This window comes from Vitis vinifera, chromosome 14 (assembly GCF_030704535.1).
Source record: "Vitis vinifera cultivar Pinot Noir 40024 chromosome 14, ASM3070453v1".
Lineage (NCBI taxonomy): Eukaryota > Viridiplantae > Streptophyta > Magnoliopsida > Vitales > Vitaceae > Vitis > Vitis vinifera.
Genome location: NC_081818.1, coordinates 28,679,047 through 28,696,111, shown reverse-complemented (window position 1 = coordinate 28,696,111; position 17,065 = coordinate 28,679,047). Strand labels below are relative to the sequence as shown.

Below are 17,065 nucleotides of genomic sequence, written 5' to 3'. Positions count from 1 at the left end.
ACTGACTTGAGGTAACATATTTTTAGTATTAAATAAATGTTGATATTATTTATTTAATTATCAGCTCTACTTTTGCCATGAGGCCTAACTTGTATGGCAAATATTAGGAATAGAATTCCAATCAAAAAAATATTAGGAATAGAAGAAAAAAATGACAAAAGAAAGAAGGCAACAACAAAATAGCACTTCTCTACAAACCTGGCCTGTAGCTACATAAGCCAGCTTGCAACAATTATATATATATTTGATCTATAATCTTAGCGTTTGCTTTGTTGATGCTTCCATATCCTTTACAATTAATGATAGCAATGTAGGTTTGACCTCTTCATCGCCATTGCTGGGTCCCTGTCATGACAATGAATTGTAACAATATGATTGCTGCAGTCATATGCCTATGAATTTGTCCTAGAGATTTACTTAATGGAACCCCCTTCAACTGACAGGGTCATGGAGTACTTACTGTTTGGTCGAAAGGAGTTATGGTGGGGAGAGGAGCAACTCTTGGATTGGTGGACTTGACAACTTCAATCTGTGTCGAGAAAAGGGCAGATACAGGGCGATGATCTGAGAACTTACTCTCACTCCGAAAGTAGGTCAGTTGCTTTACTCCCTTTCCATACCATAGAATCCTGTCACACCTGTTGCCATAACCAATACCTCTTTTCATGGATCATCCTCATGAAACTATTTAATTAAAGGGAAATAGTGAGAGTTGAAAAAAATATTCATGCTAGAACTGTAGCATTTGCAGGTTAGACAAGGCCCCGGGCTCATCATATATATGGCCCGTGACCTAGGTCCCTTGATGGGCCCATATACCAAAATTATACTAAATCCTGACCAAAGGAGGCAATACTCATAATAGTAAAAAGCATCACTGCATCAAATATCCAGAATATGGTTGACTGACTGTACCATGCCGGAGTTCTTTGCTTTTCTCCTGATCTGTTTGGAAGCCCACCTGAGTATCGATTGCAATTTGATGTAGAGTACTTGTAGGTAGGAGCAAATTCTATGTTGCCCTCTTTCCAACCTTGGAATACTCCACCATCCTCTTGCTCCCTCCTTAGTTGATCAAACTCTTGTAATGCTCTCCAGTCTTGTCTTTTTATCAGCTTCCTGGCTAAGTTGTCCTCCAGGCATAATCTATAGTTGAGGTCCCCCAACCAGAATATCCGACTGTTCCATGACATATTAAATTGTCATTAAAAAAAAATGAACTTTTCATTTAATATGGAGGTATCCATTTCATGTTGCCTTCATTCTTCAATTAATTCTTTCCCACCCATATTAAAATTTTATCAAAAGCCATATTCTATATGGGTAGACTATTTAGTTTTTAATCTCTTTCTATAGGGATGAAAATACTGCTATCAAAAGTGTTGAAATGACTAGATCAAAACAAAATTGCAACATCTCATCAAAATTGAGACCTTGCTCACGCATGGGTCCAAGAGAATTGGAAATCAACCTGGACAGATTTGACAACAGTATTCTCAAATTCTCATATGATTTGATGAGAGTTTGACCACTTACTCATGTCCTAAGATGGTGTAAGGATGCGGATTATCATCATCTTCAGGGAGTCTAGGGAAGGTAGTTCGCCTAAAAATTTCAGAGACTTGGTGATTCCTACGCCCTTCGTCGCCCTTCTTCTCACCAGAAGCTAGATGGGCAGCAATGAAGCAAAAGCTAGTTCCTTCAATTGACATGCTAACGGAAACCGAGCCTTTGTTTCCCAAATAACCCATGATTCCACAGGGTACTGAACTTACTTTCACGTTTGAAATGCAATACCTCCTGAGCAATTCCCTCCTCATCCAGACGCTTATGAAGACCCCGACCATCTTCTTGCTTGCCATTAACTTGTACTTACTGCGCCCAAATGGCCTATCATGCTGGATTACTGACCCTGATCTCGTTGGTGTCTCCGGCAGTGTGCTAACGCTGTGCCTCCTTTTTTCAGAGCCAGGGATTCCCACATAGAAGTAGTTGTCACTTGAGATTGGATTCAACATGGGCGTTAACCAAGGGCACCCATACTTGTCATTAAGAGTTTTCCCAATGAGCAAGTTCCATTTGGTTGCTTCGGTTGGGTCTTCCGAGCCAATCACCGTCAGCGTGTTTAAGGGGACAATCTCTTGGAATCTGCGAGACAAAAACCTTTGCTGTTACAGTGGTGTTACGAAGTCCTGATTTTAGATTTCAGATAATCTTCAATTCGTCACATACCCAAGAACATACACGTCGGCAGCATCCTGGGGATTTAACCACTCATCCAAATCTACAGCCAAGCTCCCCACCGGCGATCTTCCAGCAACATTCCAGGTACCCACAAAAATCCTGGAGTATAAAGATAAAATTATATATATTATTTTTTTTGATAGTTTAGGAAATTGATTAAAAGATATAGTCATATATCATCACTCATATAGCAAAACAATCTTGTCATCTTTCATCCATTTCGATCTCATAGGAAAATATATATCCTGAAACCTCACCTTAACTCATTGGTTAATATGCTGCATGGTTCCATCTCAAAAGACCTAACAAAAATATCGCCAGAGTAATCATCATCTTCATCTTCACCCCCGTCTGCAAATAGAAGCCAATAGTACTGTAAGTAAATTACAACGGAAATCCACAGACTAGAGGAGGAGAAAAAGCAAACCTGAAAATTCACTCAAATTATATGGGTCGGCTCTCTTGTGCTTCCACTTGAACCACTTTCGTAAACTCCTAGTTCTGGACTTCTGTTTCTCGCTATCCATTACTCTCAAGAAAGATCCCGGTCCATTCACCAAACACAAGGTGATGGAGTCGACGCGCCTTGTGGAGTTTCTCGAACTGCACTTCCCTCAGACGAGAGCTATTTACCCCCTAGCATGTCTACCAGGTTCATCAATCTTAACAATAAAACTAGGCTTTTGTGTGAGGAACCATTGTGTTAATCGCCTATCAACCAGACGGATCAAACTGAAAGAAAGTGACAAAACCAACGGGCTTTACAAATTACAGTTCGAGCGATGAGCCCGAGAAAGAAGAGATGGAAGAAAAATGAAGGTCAAAGCTAGTTGTGTCGTTCTATGAAAGTTCTCGCACAGCACAATGTGTGATATTAATATCTGGTCTAAAATGTAATCAAAAAGAAAATTATGGGCCTCACAAGCCTGTATCATTTGCCTCATCATTAGAGTTGTTAGGTGTAGTGCTCGTCACGTAGGCCTCGTGCTGATTTTTAACGTGACAAGTTAATTTGACGTCCAGGTCAACAATTTTATACCTGATAAGAGGATAGTACTGTACAGTAAGTTGTGGACCATACAGCTGAGCTGTCATGATATTTTACTTATGGCAGGAAATGAGATCCACGACTTCATGGTCCTAATCTTTTAATTAGAAATAATAAAAATCATCGTCTGCACGAGTCTTACTGAATTAAGGGCCCACAATATGATTGGATTTGTAAATTTAAATAATTTTAATTTCATAAAAAAAATTATTTTATATTGTTTGGATTTAATTCCGTTCCTCTTAAAATACACTTAACATCGTAGTATGAAACAATAATAAATCTCTTTGTATATAATAAAAGATAATTTAAAAAGTTTTAAGGGTCCAATGAAATATAAATTTATAATTGTTAAAATTTCTATAAAAAAAATAGCAAATAAAAATTTAAAACATAATATTGAATAATATTTTAAATTATTTTTACTTTTTTATTCTAACTCTCTTTTTGGAATCATTGCACGCCTAAAATCATGTTATTGAAATTTCTTTATCTTTTAGGATATTAAGTTTTGATACATCTCTTAATTATTTCAAGTTTCTAAAATTAATAATTACTTTTAAAAAGTATTTAGACTTTTATTTATTAATTTTTTATTATATCTATTTTTTGGATTTATAAACTAGATGTACAAATTCAATATAGTAGAGGGATGATACTCTCTAAATTAATAAATTATTTATTTATTGACTATAGTAATTTCTCTTAATATCAAAATTATTATTTTACTAGATTTATTGTAGCCTAAAATTTGTTCGAATATCCTCTTACTTTTCTCATTTTTTCTCTCTTTTAACTTTTGAATTAAAAATAATTAGATATATTTAATCCAAACCATGAAACTAACCTAAATTTATTACATAAAGCTCAACTCATGGGATAATATAACAAACCCACGAGGTCATAAAAAAATCTTTTCCTACCAACCAATGAAAATTACTTCTTTTTTTTTTTTCCTTTTTTCTTTTTTTTTTCAACAGTCCTAGTTTGAAAAATGTATGCACTCTATTGAGGGATCCCCTGACGATGAAAGAAAAGCCTAGACATAGCAGTGTCCAGTACTATAATATCAGGTGGCCCACCAGTGGAATTTGGAACCCTAAATCCAAAGAGCAAATAACTATAATAGGACACATTGATTAGAGAGGAAGAGTAGTGAGAAGATTACAGAGAGTCGGACATACTAACACCAGTAGCTTTCATGAGTTGCGACATTCTAACCAAAAGTAGATGAGGTTTCTGTAATTGCAGGTATCTTTCAATTTCAATCATAATGAGACGCATGAGACCCTGTAGCTGCCCGCCTCATCTGGATAGGTAACAATAAATGTTGGGAAAGCCTTTCCCCCCACCCCTTCTGCACCTTACACATGTCGTGGAAGGTTGGATTTCAACTTAGGTTTTTTGTTTTCCATTCTTCTGCAAAATTAGCTGGGACCAAGGATTCAGAGTTCTATCCCTCGGGTAGAAAGCACATTATTGCTTATTTTGATTCTCAATTCAGTCTACATTTTTTCAGGCTGCCTTTGATGGGTTTCCTATTTTTTATTTTTAAAAATGAAATTTAATATATAATATATAAACTTTTACTATAAAATAAAATATTAGAAAATTCAAGTAATTTTTAAAATTTTGAATACAAAAAGATTAAAATACATTTTATTTAAAATAAGAAGACATATAGGAACTTTTATTAAATAATAAGAATTTTTTTATTTTATAAAATTAAAAAAGCATATTATTAATTAATATATATATATATATATATAATTAAACTCTTTATACTACCTATATTTTTTTTAAATGACATCTTACCATTCATTTTACTCTCACAAAAACTCCATTTTTTAGAACATTTTCATCCTAATTTTCAACATCAATTTCTTTTTCTTTTTTAATGTCTGTTTGATTTGATTTTTTTGCAATAAAATCTTTTAATTTTCTATTTTCAACCAATCAAATTGAAATAAGGAAAAAAAATTATTATATAACACTAGCTATGGTTATTTTTCAAATTTTCAAAAAAGATCTAAAAATAAAGGGTATGTTAGGCATTATTTTTTAAAAATATTAATTAGTATCCTTACATAAAATAAATGTATTTTAATCTTTTTAAATTGAAAAAAAAAAGTGAAAAATCAATTATATTTTTTCACTATTTTTAATCTATCACATATTATTCCAATTTTCCCATTTAAAAGTACTTTTTCATGACCAAACTTCTTGCTTTCATTCCTCCCTCAAATCAAATTTTGGGAGGGGAAAGAGAGCAGCCAGTTCACGTATAACTTATGATAAAACGCGTCATAACAGTGGTAAAAGCTACACTCCCATATCAACACCTCTTATATAACTGGGTTTCTACATTTCCACAACTCCACAGAACTACCAACGAAATAATGGATTCTAGAGCAGAGGAATGAGGATGGGCCAGTGTCCCTCACCACAATTGGGTTTTCAGTTTTCTACATCCAATCCAGACTGGATTATAGACAGCGATGGGTCACCGTTCCCCGAATAAAGCATTTAAGGGCCGACTCTGGAATGGCTGCCTTCCACTACACCCTGCCCCACAACGTCCACCCCAACGACCCCATGCCCGTGGCCGGGTATTAAAAAGATTGCTACTCTATATTTGACCATTCCCATAACAAACCGCCATTCATAAATCCATAGCCTTAAAGATTCAAAAAAGAGAAGAAAAAAAAAGGAAAATTGACTTGGAAAATGACTATCTTTTGTCATTTTCAACGTTTCTCATTGGTGGGGTTGAACAAATTATTAATTTATTTTTCGCTCACCCTTTTTCTTTTTCTCCTTTTAATGATGATAGAAATTCTTGGTATCATAGTTTCTTGGAACATAATAAATTAGCGTAAAATCAAAGGTGTTTGATGATTGTCTGTTGGTTGGACATTCCTTAGGAATTAGGGTGACTGGGTGATTGATAATTCATGTCAGTGGATATGTTTAAATATATCATCAATATTTACATTAAAATAACTGGATGCTGTTTCATCTAAAAAGTACATTAAATTCAATTATTTTGAATTAAGTATACTAAATTTGGATTTGATTTCTTTTTAAAATTTTAATTTCCTTTTGATTTTCAATAATTTAATTTCAATCATCTTCTTAAGTTTTGTACTAAATTTATAATTATTATTAATATGAACTTTTATTCAATTGATGAAATTTTAAATTCATAATCAGTAAGATAGTGTTTGTTTTTTGAACTTTAAATATGGAATGTCGTTTACTTTTAGTTTTTGAATGGTCTGTTATTAGATTTTTATTGATTTATTATTTATTTTTAAAATTTTTTTACTTTGATTTTTTCTAAATATTAAGGTTATGTTTGGTTCATCAAAAAATAGCAAATAAAAAAAAATGATTTTCTCATGTTTGATTTCATTATAAATTTTTTTAAAGAAAATTAAATATAATTAAAATCAGTTAAAAATTTATACATTTTAAAATTATTTGAAGGAGATTAAATGAAATGAGTTTGAAAAAACATGTAAAAATAATTTATTAATTTTAAATCTATTTTTTATTTTCTTCCACTTTTCATCTCTATTTTCTTTCCCTCACATTTTTCAGAACCAAACATAACCTAAAAGTAAATCATCAAAATTATTAAAATGAATCTAGTTTTTTTTTTAAAAAAAAAATTCTTAATATTTAAATTTTTATTTCTTAATAATTAATAAAAATAAAATATTAAAAAATAAATAACTTAATGCTATTGACTTAAGTAAATAAAAAACAATCATCACCTTAGTGTATTTAAATCCAAAATGAGTGAAGTTTACCTCAATAAATAATACCATTCTAAGAAAGAAAGGAAGAAATATGCCACTACACCAGCGCCACGTGCCAACCTCCCATGGTGCACTAAAGGTCCAAAAATAAAGTGTCAAAAAGGTTCAAATTTTCAAAATGTAAAGTAAACCTTTGCCACATGCCAAAGTCCCGGATTTTGAAACTTGGAAACCTCCTGTGGACTGGCTGCAGAGCGGCGACTGAGGAGGAGACATAAATCAACAAAGGTCCCAAGATCAGTAATAGAGGAAAATGTGAATGAATCCATATATGTGAATAAAAAACCCTAATAAGAAGCTGCTAGCTTCGACCTCTTCTCGCGTCCAAAACTAAATGCTGCCTAAACATTGTAATGAAAGCTTCCACTCTCTCATTCAGCTCCTCTTTTGACAACCCTCGATTCTCTGCATCCACTCCTTCATCTATTCGCTCTGCCTCGACCCTACTGCTTCTTCTCCTATACGTTTTGTGGCCACAATCACCGTGCTTGTTTCCCACTTCTGCTGCTCCAGACCGTCTACATTGTCTCCTTCTCTTCTTCCTCTCCGCTTCCACTACTTCTGCATTGCTGTTATTATTATTACTACTACTACTATTATCACTACTTTCATTGGTTTCTTCATCTTCGCTTGTGGTGGTGGAGGAGCGTGCAGATGTGAAGACGATAGCCAAGAGCACGAGGTTGAGGGCGAGGAACACCCACGCGCGCCACTGCTCCACTAGGCACACCATGACGGCGCGTTTCAGCCACGCTATCAGAAGAGCCGTTCCCGCTGCGAACAACACCGTGTGTGTCCGATCGTCTCCGTGCTTCAATTCTACGGTTACTCTCTGCACCTCTTCTCTCTTCGCCTCTTCCATGTTTTTTTTCCTTGGGCTGGAACGTGTTGTTTTGGGGTTTATATGGGTGTGGGAAACGAGACCAGCCTAGAAGTTTGCTTTATTTACGGAAATGCCTCTGTCTTGACTGGGCCTGGACCTGGGTCTGGACTGCGCGAGACAAACAGACTAGTGGCGCCAGCAGCCTATCATTGCCTCGGCATTTGGAGTGGCATTATAAGGTGCACTGCTGTGCAGCTTAGCACTGTAGGCCCAGCTCCCTCTCATCGTCGGATCACATCAAGTGGATCAAAACAGGAAAAAAAGAGAGAAGGTGATGAGGTACATGGAGATTCATGGAACGCCGAGGTAGTAATTGATATGAGGAGGGGTGTAAACGTAATTTGACGTAGTGTTCACCGTTGGGAAGAGGGAATCTGGTACTCGAGTCCGCATGACTTTTTCTGGAGGAAAGCAGGTGTTTGCCGGAGGATGAGAGGATGGGGATGGGGGGAATGGATGAAGCGTGATGATTTTGTCTGGGAAAGAAGGCATGCTTTAGCTGAGAGGTAATGATCAGAGAGTGACCCCACATGTGGCAGAGAGAGAAAAGCCAAGCTCTGATTTCGTTTAGTCGCATGACCCAACAATATCCGACCCATGACAAGTCAAGCACTCTGTACTCGCAACGAAACGGGGTCCTTTTCTTGTACAAACTACTAAGTTACCAGAATAGCCCCAAAGTTTAAAAATAAAAAAGATTTATGGTCTGTTTGCTTCTTTGTTTCAACTATTCTTTTTTGTTGTTAAAAATAAAAAACATAAAAAACTTATTTGAGGAAAAGATGATGTTTTTGTTTTTTGTTCTTTCAAAAACCACTTTTTTGTGAACAATAAAAAGATATTTTCATTGTTTTTTACTATTAAAATAATATATTGTTTTTCGTGTTTTCTCTTCTTTTTTTTATGTATTTTCTTAGCCATTTTTTTGTATTTTCACAAGTATGAGCTTCATCCAACCATCACACCCCCATCGGCAAACCATTTCTTCTTCCTTAAATTATTGAAATTAATATACTTACACATGATGATAAAATCATCATTTATTTAAAAAAATTATAACCGGTATAAAAATTTTGGAATACTTTTTTAAATTTAAATAAACTGTACATATGAAATTTATTTATATATTTATAATATCAAGTTAATAGAAGAAAATATTTTATTAATTAAAAAAAATAACTTTTAAACATATTTTTTGTTTTACTTATTCCAATTTTTTTTTTTATTAACTCAGTCAAACATGTTTTTTTTTAGAACAAAAATTGTTTTTTCAAAATTCAATTCCCAGACATAATTTTTTTTTTCTTCTGAAAACACAAAAAACTGTTCTCAAAAATTGTTTTCCAGAACAGTTTTCAAAAATAATAACCAAACAGGCCTTATGTCTCCAAGCAACCCATTTATTTATTTGGTTCTTTGTAGTTAAAAAAATAGTTTTTAAAATTATTCTTTAAAACAACATACCAATTTCAATTTTAAATTGAAGACAGTTTAAAAAAATTTATACCAAAAATATGCTGCTGATTTTTTGAAGCAATTTGAGATGTGGTCGTATATTTTTAAGGTATTTTGAGAAATGACGGAAAATATAGGTAAGGATGAAAAATTTAGTGATCTTAGTCGAAATATTAAACCTCCTTGAAAATTGTTCTTAAAAATAATATTTTATTTTTCATATTAGAAAATATTTTTTAATTCAAAAAATACATTTGATAAGTTTTGACCAAAAATGTTGGATGTGAGATGTTGTGAAAGATGTTTACCTAACAAATATGGTTCAAATTTTTATGGGCAATAGTTAGACATTGGGTTCATACGCTTTCACAATACCTTTCGTATACGAGTTTATGGACAATAGTTCGACATTGGATTCATACATTTTGTATGAGTTAGTTTGCACTATAAAAGAATTTTATTGTGAGAGAACTTCAAATATGTAAAGGATACTATAATTTATACTCTTTTGAGATGCAAATGATGGAGTTATAATTGTTTTCAGAGTAGAGCAGAAATGTTCCCAACGAGGAATGGTAAAAGTAGAATGTTTATATATATTTAAGCCACTTTTTTTTTTTTATGTTTACAGCTGAAATATAAAAATTTATGGGGGAATCCTTAAAAATAAAATAATAAATAAATAAGATTATGTTTGAATATATACATATAATTTATGTGGCTTCATGTTTGGTAAACCTGATGGCAATTATGATGGTTCATCTCAAAAGCAGTCTGTCTTCTAAACCAGCCTGCATTAGTGATTCAACCACCATCACACCCACTTACGAGTGTGAGGCATGTTGTTGGTTGAAGAGAAGACATAGAAATTATGGCTGTCACAGCTACCACAGAGGAACCCCAACAGAATCATAACCGACCCATGTGTCCACTCTCTGCTTTCTGGATCCAGTAAAAGAGAAGAAGTGAAAGTGTGAAACCAAGGCACAAATTGCAGGCAGAATCATAACTGACCCATGTACCCACTTTCTGGTTTGTGGATATAAACAAGAGTACATTTGGTAGGGCTTTTTAAATCATTTTTAATTTAGAAAGTGTTTTTGAAATAAAAAAGATATTTGATAAAATATAAAAAACATTTTTAAAATTTTGAAAAATAGTATTAAAAAATCATTTCTAATATTAAAATATTTTTATTAAAAACACTTGGGATGCAAACACTGAAATGCATTATAAAACCTAAATGACTAATAAGAATAACACAAGTGAAAACAAGGCTCGAGAGCAGATGGCAGGCAACATGAATCAGTTGCAAATGGAAGAGGGAGACAACCCTTGCAACAGGCAACAGGAAACAGGATAGAATCCAGTTCTTTTTCCCATGTAATGTTTCCATATCCACCTATGCTGCACGACTGAACAGCAAAATCACTTAAAATGCATAATGGACAGTGAACTGCGAAACGAATTTGTGAATGAAAGTAGTAGCCCAAACCTCATGCTGAGGTATCTAAATTCATTCAGCAAATTAAAAACCGTTGATCAGATCATTAGCCATGATATGATACCAAGAGCTAAGAGCTTTCTGGGTTAAATAACTTCTATTCAGTAAGCGAAAATTGAGATTAAATAGCATGCAAAAAGAATAAGGTACAGCGACAGATAATTTTTAAGGGTACATAGATGCTCACAACTTAAAGAATATATAGCACACACGATTATTGATTGGGAAGCTTTAGCTCTCTCTTACTATGCCTCCTGCCGTTCAAGGGGTTTCTTTGAAATAAGCAATTTTATCAAAACTGCTCTATTATCATTTATCACCACCTTTTTCCTGATAAGGAAATAAGCTGCAGGAAAAGAATACAAGATTAGAAAAGATAGATTAATCATCTAGGAATATAAAACTCAACATGCGACCAGTTGTTTGAGGCACCAAAAAGCTACCTGTGCCCTGTATATTATCAGGATCTTATAAAGATCTGATAATGTAAACCTAAGCAGACATCTGGCTTCCTTTGGGGGCTTTGTTATAATGGTCTACCGCTGTAAACTGATAGGTTTTTTCAGCTAACTACAAGTTACTTTTTTGTTTTTTTTTTTTCTGCTCTCTTTCTCTCAACATTCAATTTAAAAAAAAAAAAAAACAAATATTAATGTTGGAACATTTCAGATTGTTCATCTAGTGGAGCCAATTTTCAGCCCAAATTAAGTCGGTGAAACCCACAACTGGGGCCTCAGTTCCTTGCATCTGGCATAAAACCAAGGCCTTATATACCCGAACAAAAATATAGAAATATACCAAACGAAAAGTTCCAGGCACATTTGAGAGTCCTGAGAAGGGGAAAGGATCACCAACCTGACGAGCAACTTGAGCCAGTCTACGACTGTCCCTAGACGATTGATTTATCAAGTTAGATTTCTGGCCTTCTGGTGCTCCATTTTGTTTCCTCATTGCCCTCCTTTTAATAGTGCTCTTTTCAGGTGAAGAGTTCTCATCGGGATTGTTCAAGGATTCTTTCTTCCTCTTCCTCTGGAAAGTGTACTTAAGAAGCCTATTGTTGTCACCCTGACTTGGACTTCCATTAGCTGCTTCAGATGCATTTGTATCAATTGAATCAGAATTCATTGATTGTGCATCAACCATCTCAAGGTTCAATTTGCAACTCAGAAGCCTAGAACTCCCTGCAGCATCCTTTTTTACTGACATGTGCTCATCCGCCAACTCTGTGTCATCATTTGCAGCAATCTGAACAGCTCCAGATTTATTGACATCCTTGACACTCAATGTAACATTTACAGATCCAGATATAGGATCTATGTCAGTTTTAATCAAAGTCAACCCTGGATTCAAACGGGTTGGTGGCTTCATCTTAGCCTCATTTTCAGCTATCTGCAATTGTTCTTCACCAGATTTAACATTGCTACTGACTGAACATGAATTGGTGTTGCAATGGGATAGAAAACAAGATGGTTGACTAGACTCAGTGAGCTGATCAAGAGGAGATCTGCATGAGGGCTCAAAAGCGGCACTATATCTTACATCTCTTTTTGTGTATCTTCTGTACGTAGATTTAAATGCTTGATCTTTGTAACAGATGCCATTATGCTGCATTTTTTGTCCCAACTCAGTATAATTTTTCACATAATCCATATCATCGCCCTTGGGAGAGGACACAGTACAGGCTCCCTCACCAGATTTGACTCTGTCAGTGATTGAATCTGAATATGTTTTGCAGTGGGAAAGAACAGGAGATGGTTGAGAAGATTTTATGAGCTGATGAGGAAAAGGCTTCCGTGAAGTAGTTTTCCGAGTCCCATATCGAGTTCTTCTTCTCCGAAGTCTCCAAATAACCTTAACAGGCTGATCCTCATTGCTGCTACCACTTAGCTGCTTTCCATCTTCTAACTCAGCTAGGTTCTTCATTCTATCCATATTCTTGGCCTTGAAAGAGGGTACAGTATGTAATCCTTCACCTTTTCCATCTGCTTCAATGACTGATTCATTCTTTATGAGTGAGTACTGATCAGCTGTATCTTCATGAGGCAATTCTCCATTCAGCAAGTTGCTTTCAAGTGCCCGAATTCTCTGAGTACGTCCATTTCTGTACAGCTCAGGCTCTTTGCTTCTCATGATGATGGGCGCCAAATCAGGATTATCAGCATAATAATTATCCAAATGAGAATCACTTGAAGATTCAGTCTGTCTTGTTGTATTACAGCCCATATTGTCCAGAACCCTCTGATGCATAGGTGTATCCTTTATATCAGATGTGGGCAAAATTTCAAATCCAGAATCTGAAGGAGAGGCTGACATGAGTTCAGTTGTATTTAGTCTGTCATTATATGTTCCATTTTCAGGAGAAGTTGCATCCACCTTTGGAAGTTGTCCATTTAAAGGTTGCACTTCTTTGTTCCTCATCTTCTGCAGTTCACCTTTAGTCTCTTTCAACTCTACTCTAAGGTCTGCTATAATATCCTCTGCCTCATGGAGCTGTGCTTCAAGCTCTTCAATCCTACTTCGCTGCCTTAAGGATGTTGTCTCTGCTTCAGTGGTCTGTAAAGGAAACATTAGTCAAAGCTGTATTAATAACTTAAAAGTTCCAAGAAAGGTGAACTAGAGCAGGCACTGCAAGGGACATCCATGGTTTTAATGCTCTATTAACCTCAGTGAACATTTTTACTTGGTTCAATGCATTATAGACTTTAGCTGATATTATTTAAATAATTGAAATAAAGCATGCAATTTATTTTTGGCCTGAAAAGAACAATTACTTGCTTAGACAAATACAGTAATTGCTTCGGAAGAGTACTGAAACTAATGAAATTTTTACTGGTAGAATTTTATCTGAAGTTGTAATTTTATCTGATATGTTTACATAATTGAAACAAAGAATACAATTACTTTTTGATATGAAGAGAACTATTGAAATAAATCAGAAATTGCATTGGAAGAACACTGAAACTAACAAAATTTCTGCTCGTGAAATTTTCTATAAGGTTTCCTATGACCATAAATGCCAAAAATGAGTTAAACTTCTGAATTGTGTTCTCCTTTTCCAACAATAAAAAAGGTTGCATAATGGAGTAGTTTATATTTATATACAAAATAGATACACAATTAAAAGGGGAAAAATCACTACTTGCTGGTTCCAACATACAGACTTCAAAATTGAGAAGCAAAAGGAGAAAAATCAAGTTAAATCCATGTTCATTGAACTTGTGACATTATTTCTGTATAATATTTTATTTTGTTACTGAGTAGTGACGTTTTCTTGCTTATAAAAGAAGGATAAATCCTGAACCCAGCAATGGATTGATCCTGACATGTGTTATGTTATATTTTTGTTTTTATTCTACTCTTGACTTCTAAAGTAAGCATGCAAAAACCTTTCTTGGAGCCGACAATGATCATTCTTCCTGAAGTTTTCTTCCCAATACACAATGAATCTGAGTCATCAATCAATACACTAATAAAAAGTAGCAAAGCAAGACACAACATGATTTGTAATATATTATCATTCATATCTGCTCTATTATTGAAACAGAACCAGACAATTCTCATCAACTTACAAACTGTCACCTCACTCTGAAGGCTCACTACAAGAGATAGAAAGAAGACAGTGATATCCAGTGAATCTACTCCTTCACAGAAAATTAATCAATGGTTCATCCAGTGTCAGGTGTTGTCCATTATTGAATGTACCAGAGCATCAGATAATAAGAATACAATGTGGTGGGCTTTTAAGAAAAAAATTGAGATAAATTTCCAAAAAAAACCAAGAGAAAAAAATATCTGTAATATCTTGAGCATGATTTGTTTAACTTAAAAGAAACAGAGCCTACTAATGATAAACCCAATTGGGAAAATTAGGAAATGATATCTCTGCAAACAAGGCCCCAAATTCAGACTCCATGATCAAGTAAGGAGACCGCATAATAATTGAGATCCAATTCAATACAGTATAAAATGTCAGAAACAAAGCCTAAGCAAGAATTAGGGTTTCAGGCCCTACGAAATAGTGTTCTGTTTAAGATTTGGAAACTCTTCTCTTTTTTTTTTTTCTTTTTTTTTTTTTTACACTTTTGGATTTCAACACATTGTTTCTTCTAAAACAAGACCATAGTATAAAATCTCTTGAATATGACTGCTCCAGCTTAAATCTAGAATTCCAATATAATTAGTGGGCACACGACCCTTAAACCGAACCACCATTTTTCTGCTAAAGCACCGTCAATCCTAACATCCAAGCACTTCTAACAAATTATAACAGTAAAACCTCTACACACTAGCAGATAGGTAAACACCAGTAACAGTAAAGCATCTGCATATCCTAACAGAATCCAGATTCAAATCCAAATTCAAATTTTTCGATCCAAATAGTCGCAAAACGAAATACTCATCAATAACTAAAAAAGACACCTTTTTTCAAACTCGTACACCAAACTACCAACAAAACAGAACAAAAGAGTAACAAAATCTACATCAGAAAAACACATTTAATTCCCACCTGAAAATCAATCATTTGTCTCAATCGAAGCAGCATTCGAAGCGCCTCGTCTTTCAGGCAACACAGATCCTGCTGAAACCGCAAAGCTTTCCTCTCCGACGCCATAATCCGAGCAGCTGCCTCCTTCGATGTGTTGAGTATTATCTCCGCGTAGGCTTTCTTCAAAGCCATCATTTTCTGCAACAACACCGATGAATCAGATAGGGCAAAATAGCGAAAACATACGAAAATCGACTCTCATTTGCTATAAAATTTCCACCTCCACGGCGGCGGTGGTGGCCGCGGCGGTGGAGCGGGTAGTTGAGGTGTGAGTGTATGGTGGTTAGGTTTTTTTTTTTCCTCTCCCTTTTCATTATTATTTTAATACCTGTGCTTCCTCTTCCATTGCAGGTGGGAGACTGCTGTTCTCCTGGCTTTGTCTGTTATGAACTGAAATTTCTTTCGTTATTACCGTTTTGTCCCTACTTTTGAGTCTGAACTACGAAATTGCTGTTTCAAGTTTCAACTAACCGGTTGCGAGATTGTCCATCGACAAGGCGGTTGGATTGGGAGCGTAAGTGGAAACGACACCGTCTTGATGGGTTGAAACGTCGTCGTTTTATTCAGTTGGGTCCACGTATGGAACCTTTTATTATATGGTCGGTACTTTGTGGTAACGCGCGGTTATGGAATCATTTTCAATTTTTAAATTTTCAAACGGCGACGACGCCACGTGTTTTGGTCGTTGGTTGGATGGGCCCAGGCTAGAATTTCTACGCGTCGGCCCTTGCTGAAGGAATGGGCCTACGAATCCTGGCCCAATATGACCCCACAGGCCTACGGATCATGCCGGAGCCCACCTACGCGGCGGACTGGAACTGTGAGGACCAGCTGGTGGGCCGATCGGACTCATGGACTAGTTGTAAGCCCAGTCTTGAGTACTCGAGTCGAGCTTGAGCGTACGAAAAAGCTATGTTAAATAATAAGGAAAGGACAAAGCAATACAAATAAAATGATTTTTTTCACGTCTGGTTAATCATAAAAGATATGAAAGAAAAAGTAAATAAAAATAATATATTAATTTTATTTTTTCTTTGCAATTTTCGTGAAATTTTTCAAAAACCAAGGGTAAATAATCAATATCAGCACTCAGTGGATGGTTGTGGTGTATTTGTGTTTAAAGAAGAAATATCTCAGAAATGTTCTAAAAAGTATCATTTTCCATTGTCTTTTATTGAATGGCCAGTCGAGGTATAGAAAATTGCAGTTAAACCAGTACTGAGTCAAACAGGAATGTAGTTAAACCCGGTTCAAAGATTCCATGATATCTAGGTTATATATATAAAATCTTTGCAAGATTACCACAGTTTTGAAAATTGTTTGACCAATTCGGCCTTACCTGAAACACAATTCCATACAAAAAGACATCACAATTTTGAATAAGCTTCAGGTTTCCTTCAAATATGATCCAACGAACGAGGGATTTCTCAAGGACATCACGGCAACAACAACAACAACAAAAAAGGGAAAAAGAAGAAAAAAAGAAAAAGAAAAAAAGAAAAGGGACCCAAACCCATATAGTGGAGTTCAGCATGTAACCCCACAAATTAGTGGCACCTTG

At 35.0% G+C, this 17,065-nt stretch overlaps 3 protein-coding genes across 4 annotated transcripts; all 3 read right to left on the bottom strand.

Annotated features, from left to right (window-relative positions):
• Nucleotides 1–19: 19 nt before the first annotated feature.
• Nucleotides 20–3,134, bottom strand: LOC100854877 (type IV inositol polyphosphate 5-phosphatase 7). Its single transcript, XM_010662690.3, has 7 exons — nucleotides 2,672–3,134; nucleotides 2,502–2,595; nucleotides 2,233–2,343; nucleotides 1,537–2,148; nucleotides 916–1,179; nucleotides 461–638; nucleotides 20–345 (listed from the first exon to the last, which is right to left on the bottom strand). Exons 1-7 carry the CDS (start codon nucleotides 2,769–2,771, stop codon nucleotides 250–252), a joined length of 1,455 nt encoding a protein of 484 aa, XP_010660992.1. The 5' UTR covers nucleotides 2,772–3,134; the 3' UTR covers nucleotides 20–249.
• Nucleotides 3,135–7,045: 3,911 nt separating this feature from the next.
• LOC104881680 (uncharacterized) lies at nucleotides 7,046–8,139 on the bottom strand. The gene has a single exon (XM_010662688.3). It carries the CDS (start codon nucleotides 7,976–7,978, stop codon nucleotides 7,418–7,420), a length of 561 nt encoding a protein of 186 aa, XP_010660990.1. The 5' UTR covers nucleotides 7,979–8,139; the 3' UTR covers nucleotides 7,046–7,417.
• A 2,924-nt stretch (nucleotides 8,140–11,063) lies between these two features.
• Nucleotides 11,064–15,936, bottom strand: LOC100853631 (uncharacterized). Of its 2 annotated transcripts, none has more exons than XM_003633768.4 (4): nucleotides 15,833–15,936; nucleotides 15,466–15,642; nucleotides 11,814–13,511; nucleotides 11,064–11,304 (listed from the first exon to the last, which is right to left on the bottom strand). In XM_003633768.4, the coding sequence occupies exons 1-4, from the start codon at nucleotides 15,848–15,850 to the stop codon at nucleotides 11,275–11,277; spliced, it is 1,923 nt and encodes a 640-aa protein (XP_003633816.2). In that variant the 5' UTR covers nucleotides 15,851–15,936; the 3' UTR covers nucleotides 11,064–11,274. The 2 variants fall into 2 exon arrangements, with proteins under 2 accessions (XP_003633816.2, XP_019080785.1); XM_019225240.2 differs by having other exon boundaries at nucleotides 15,725–15,841.
• Nucleotides 15,937–17,065: the final 1,129 nt, after the last annotated feature.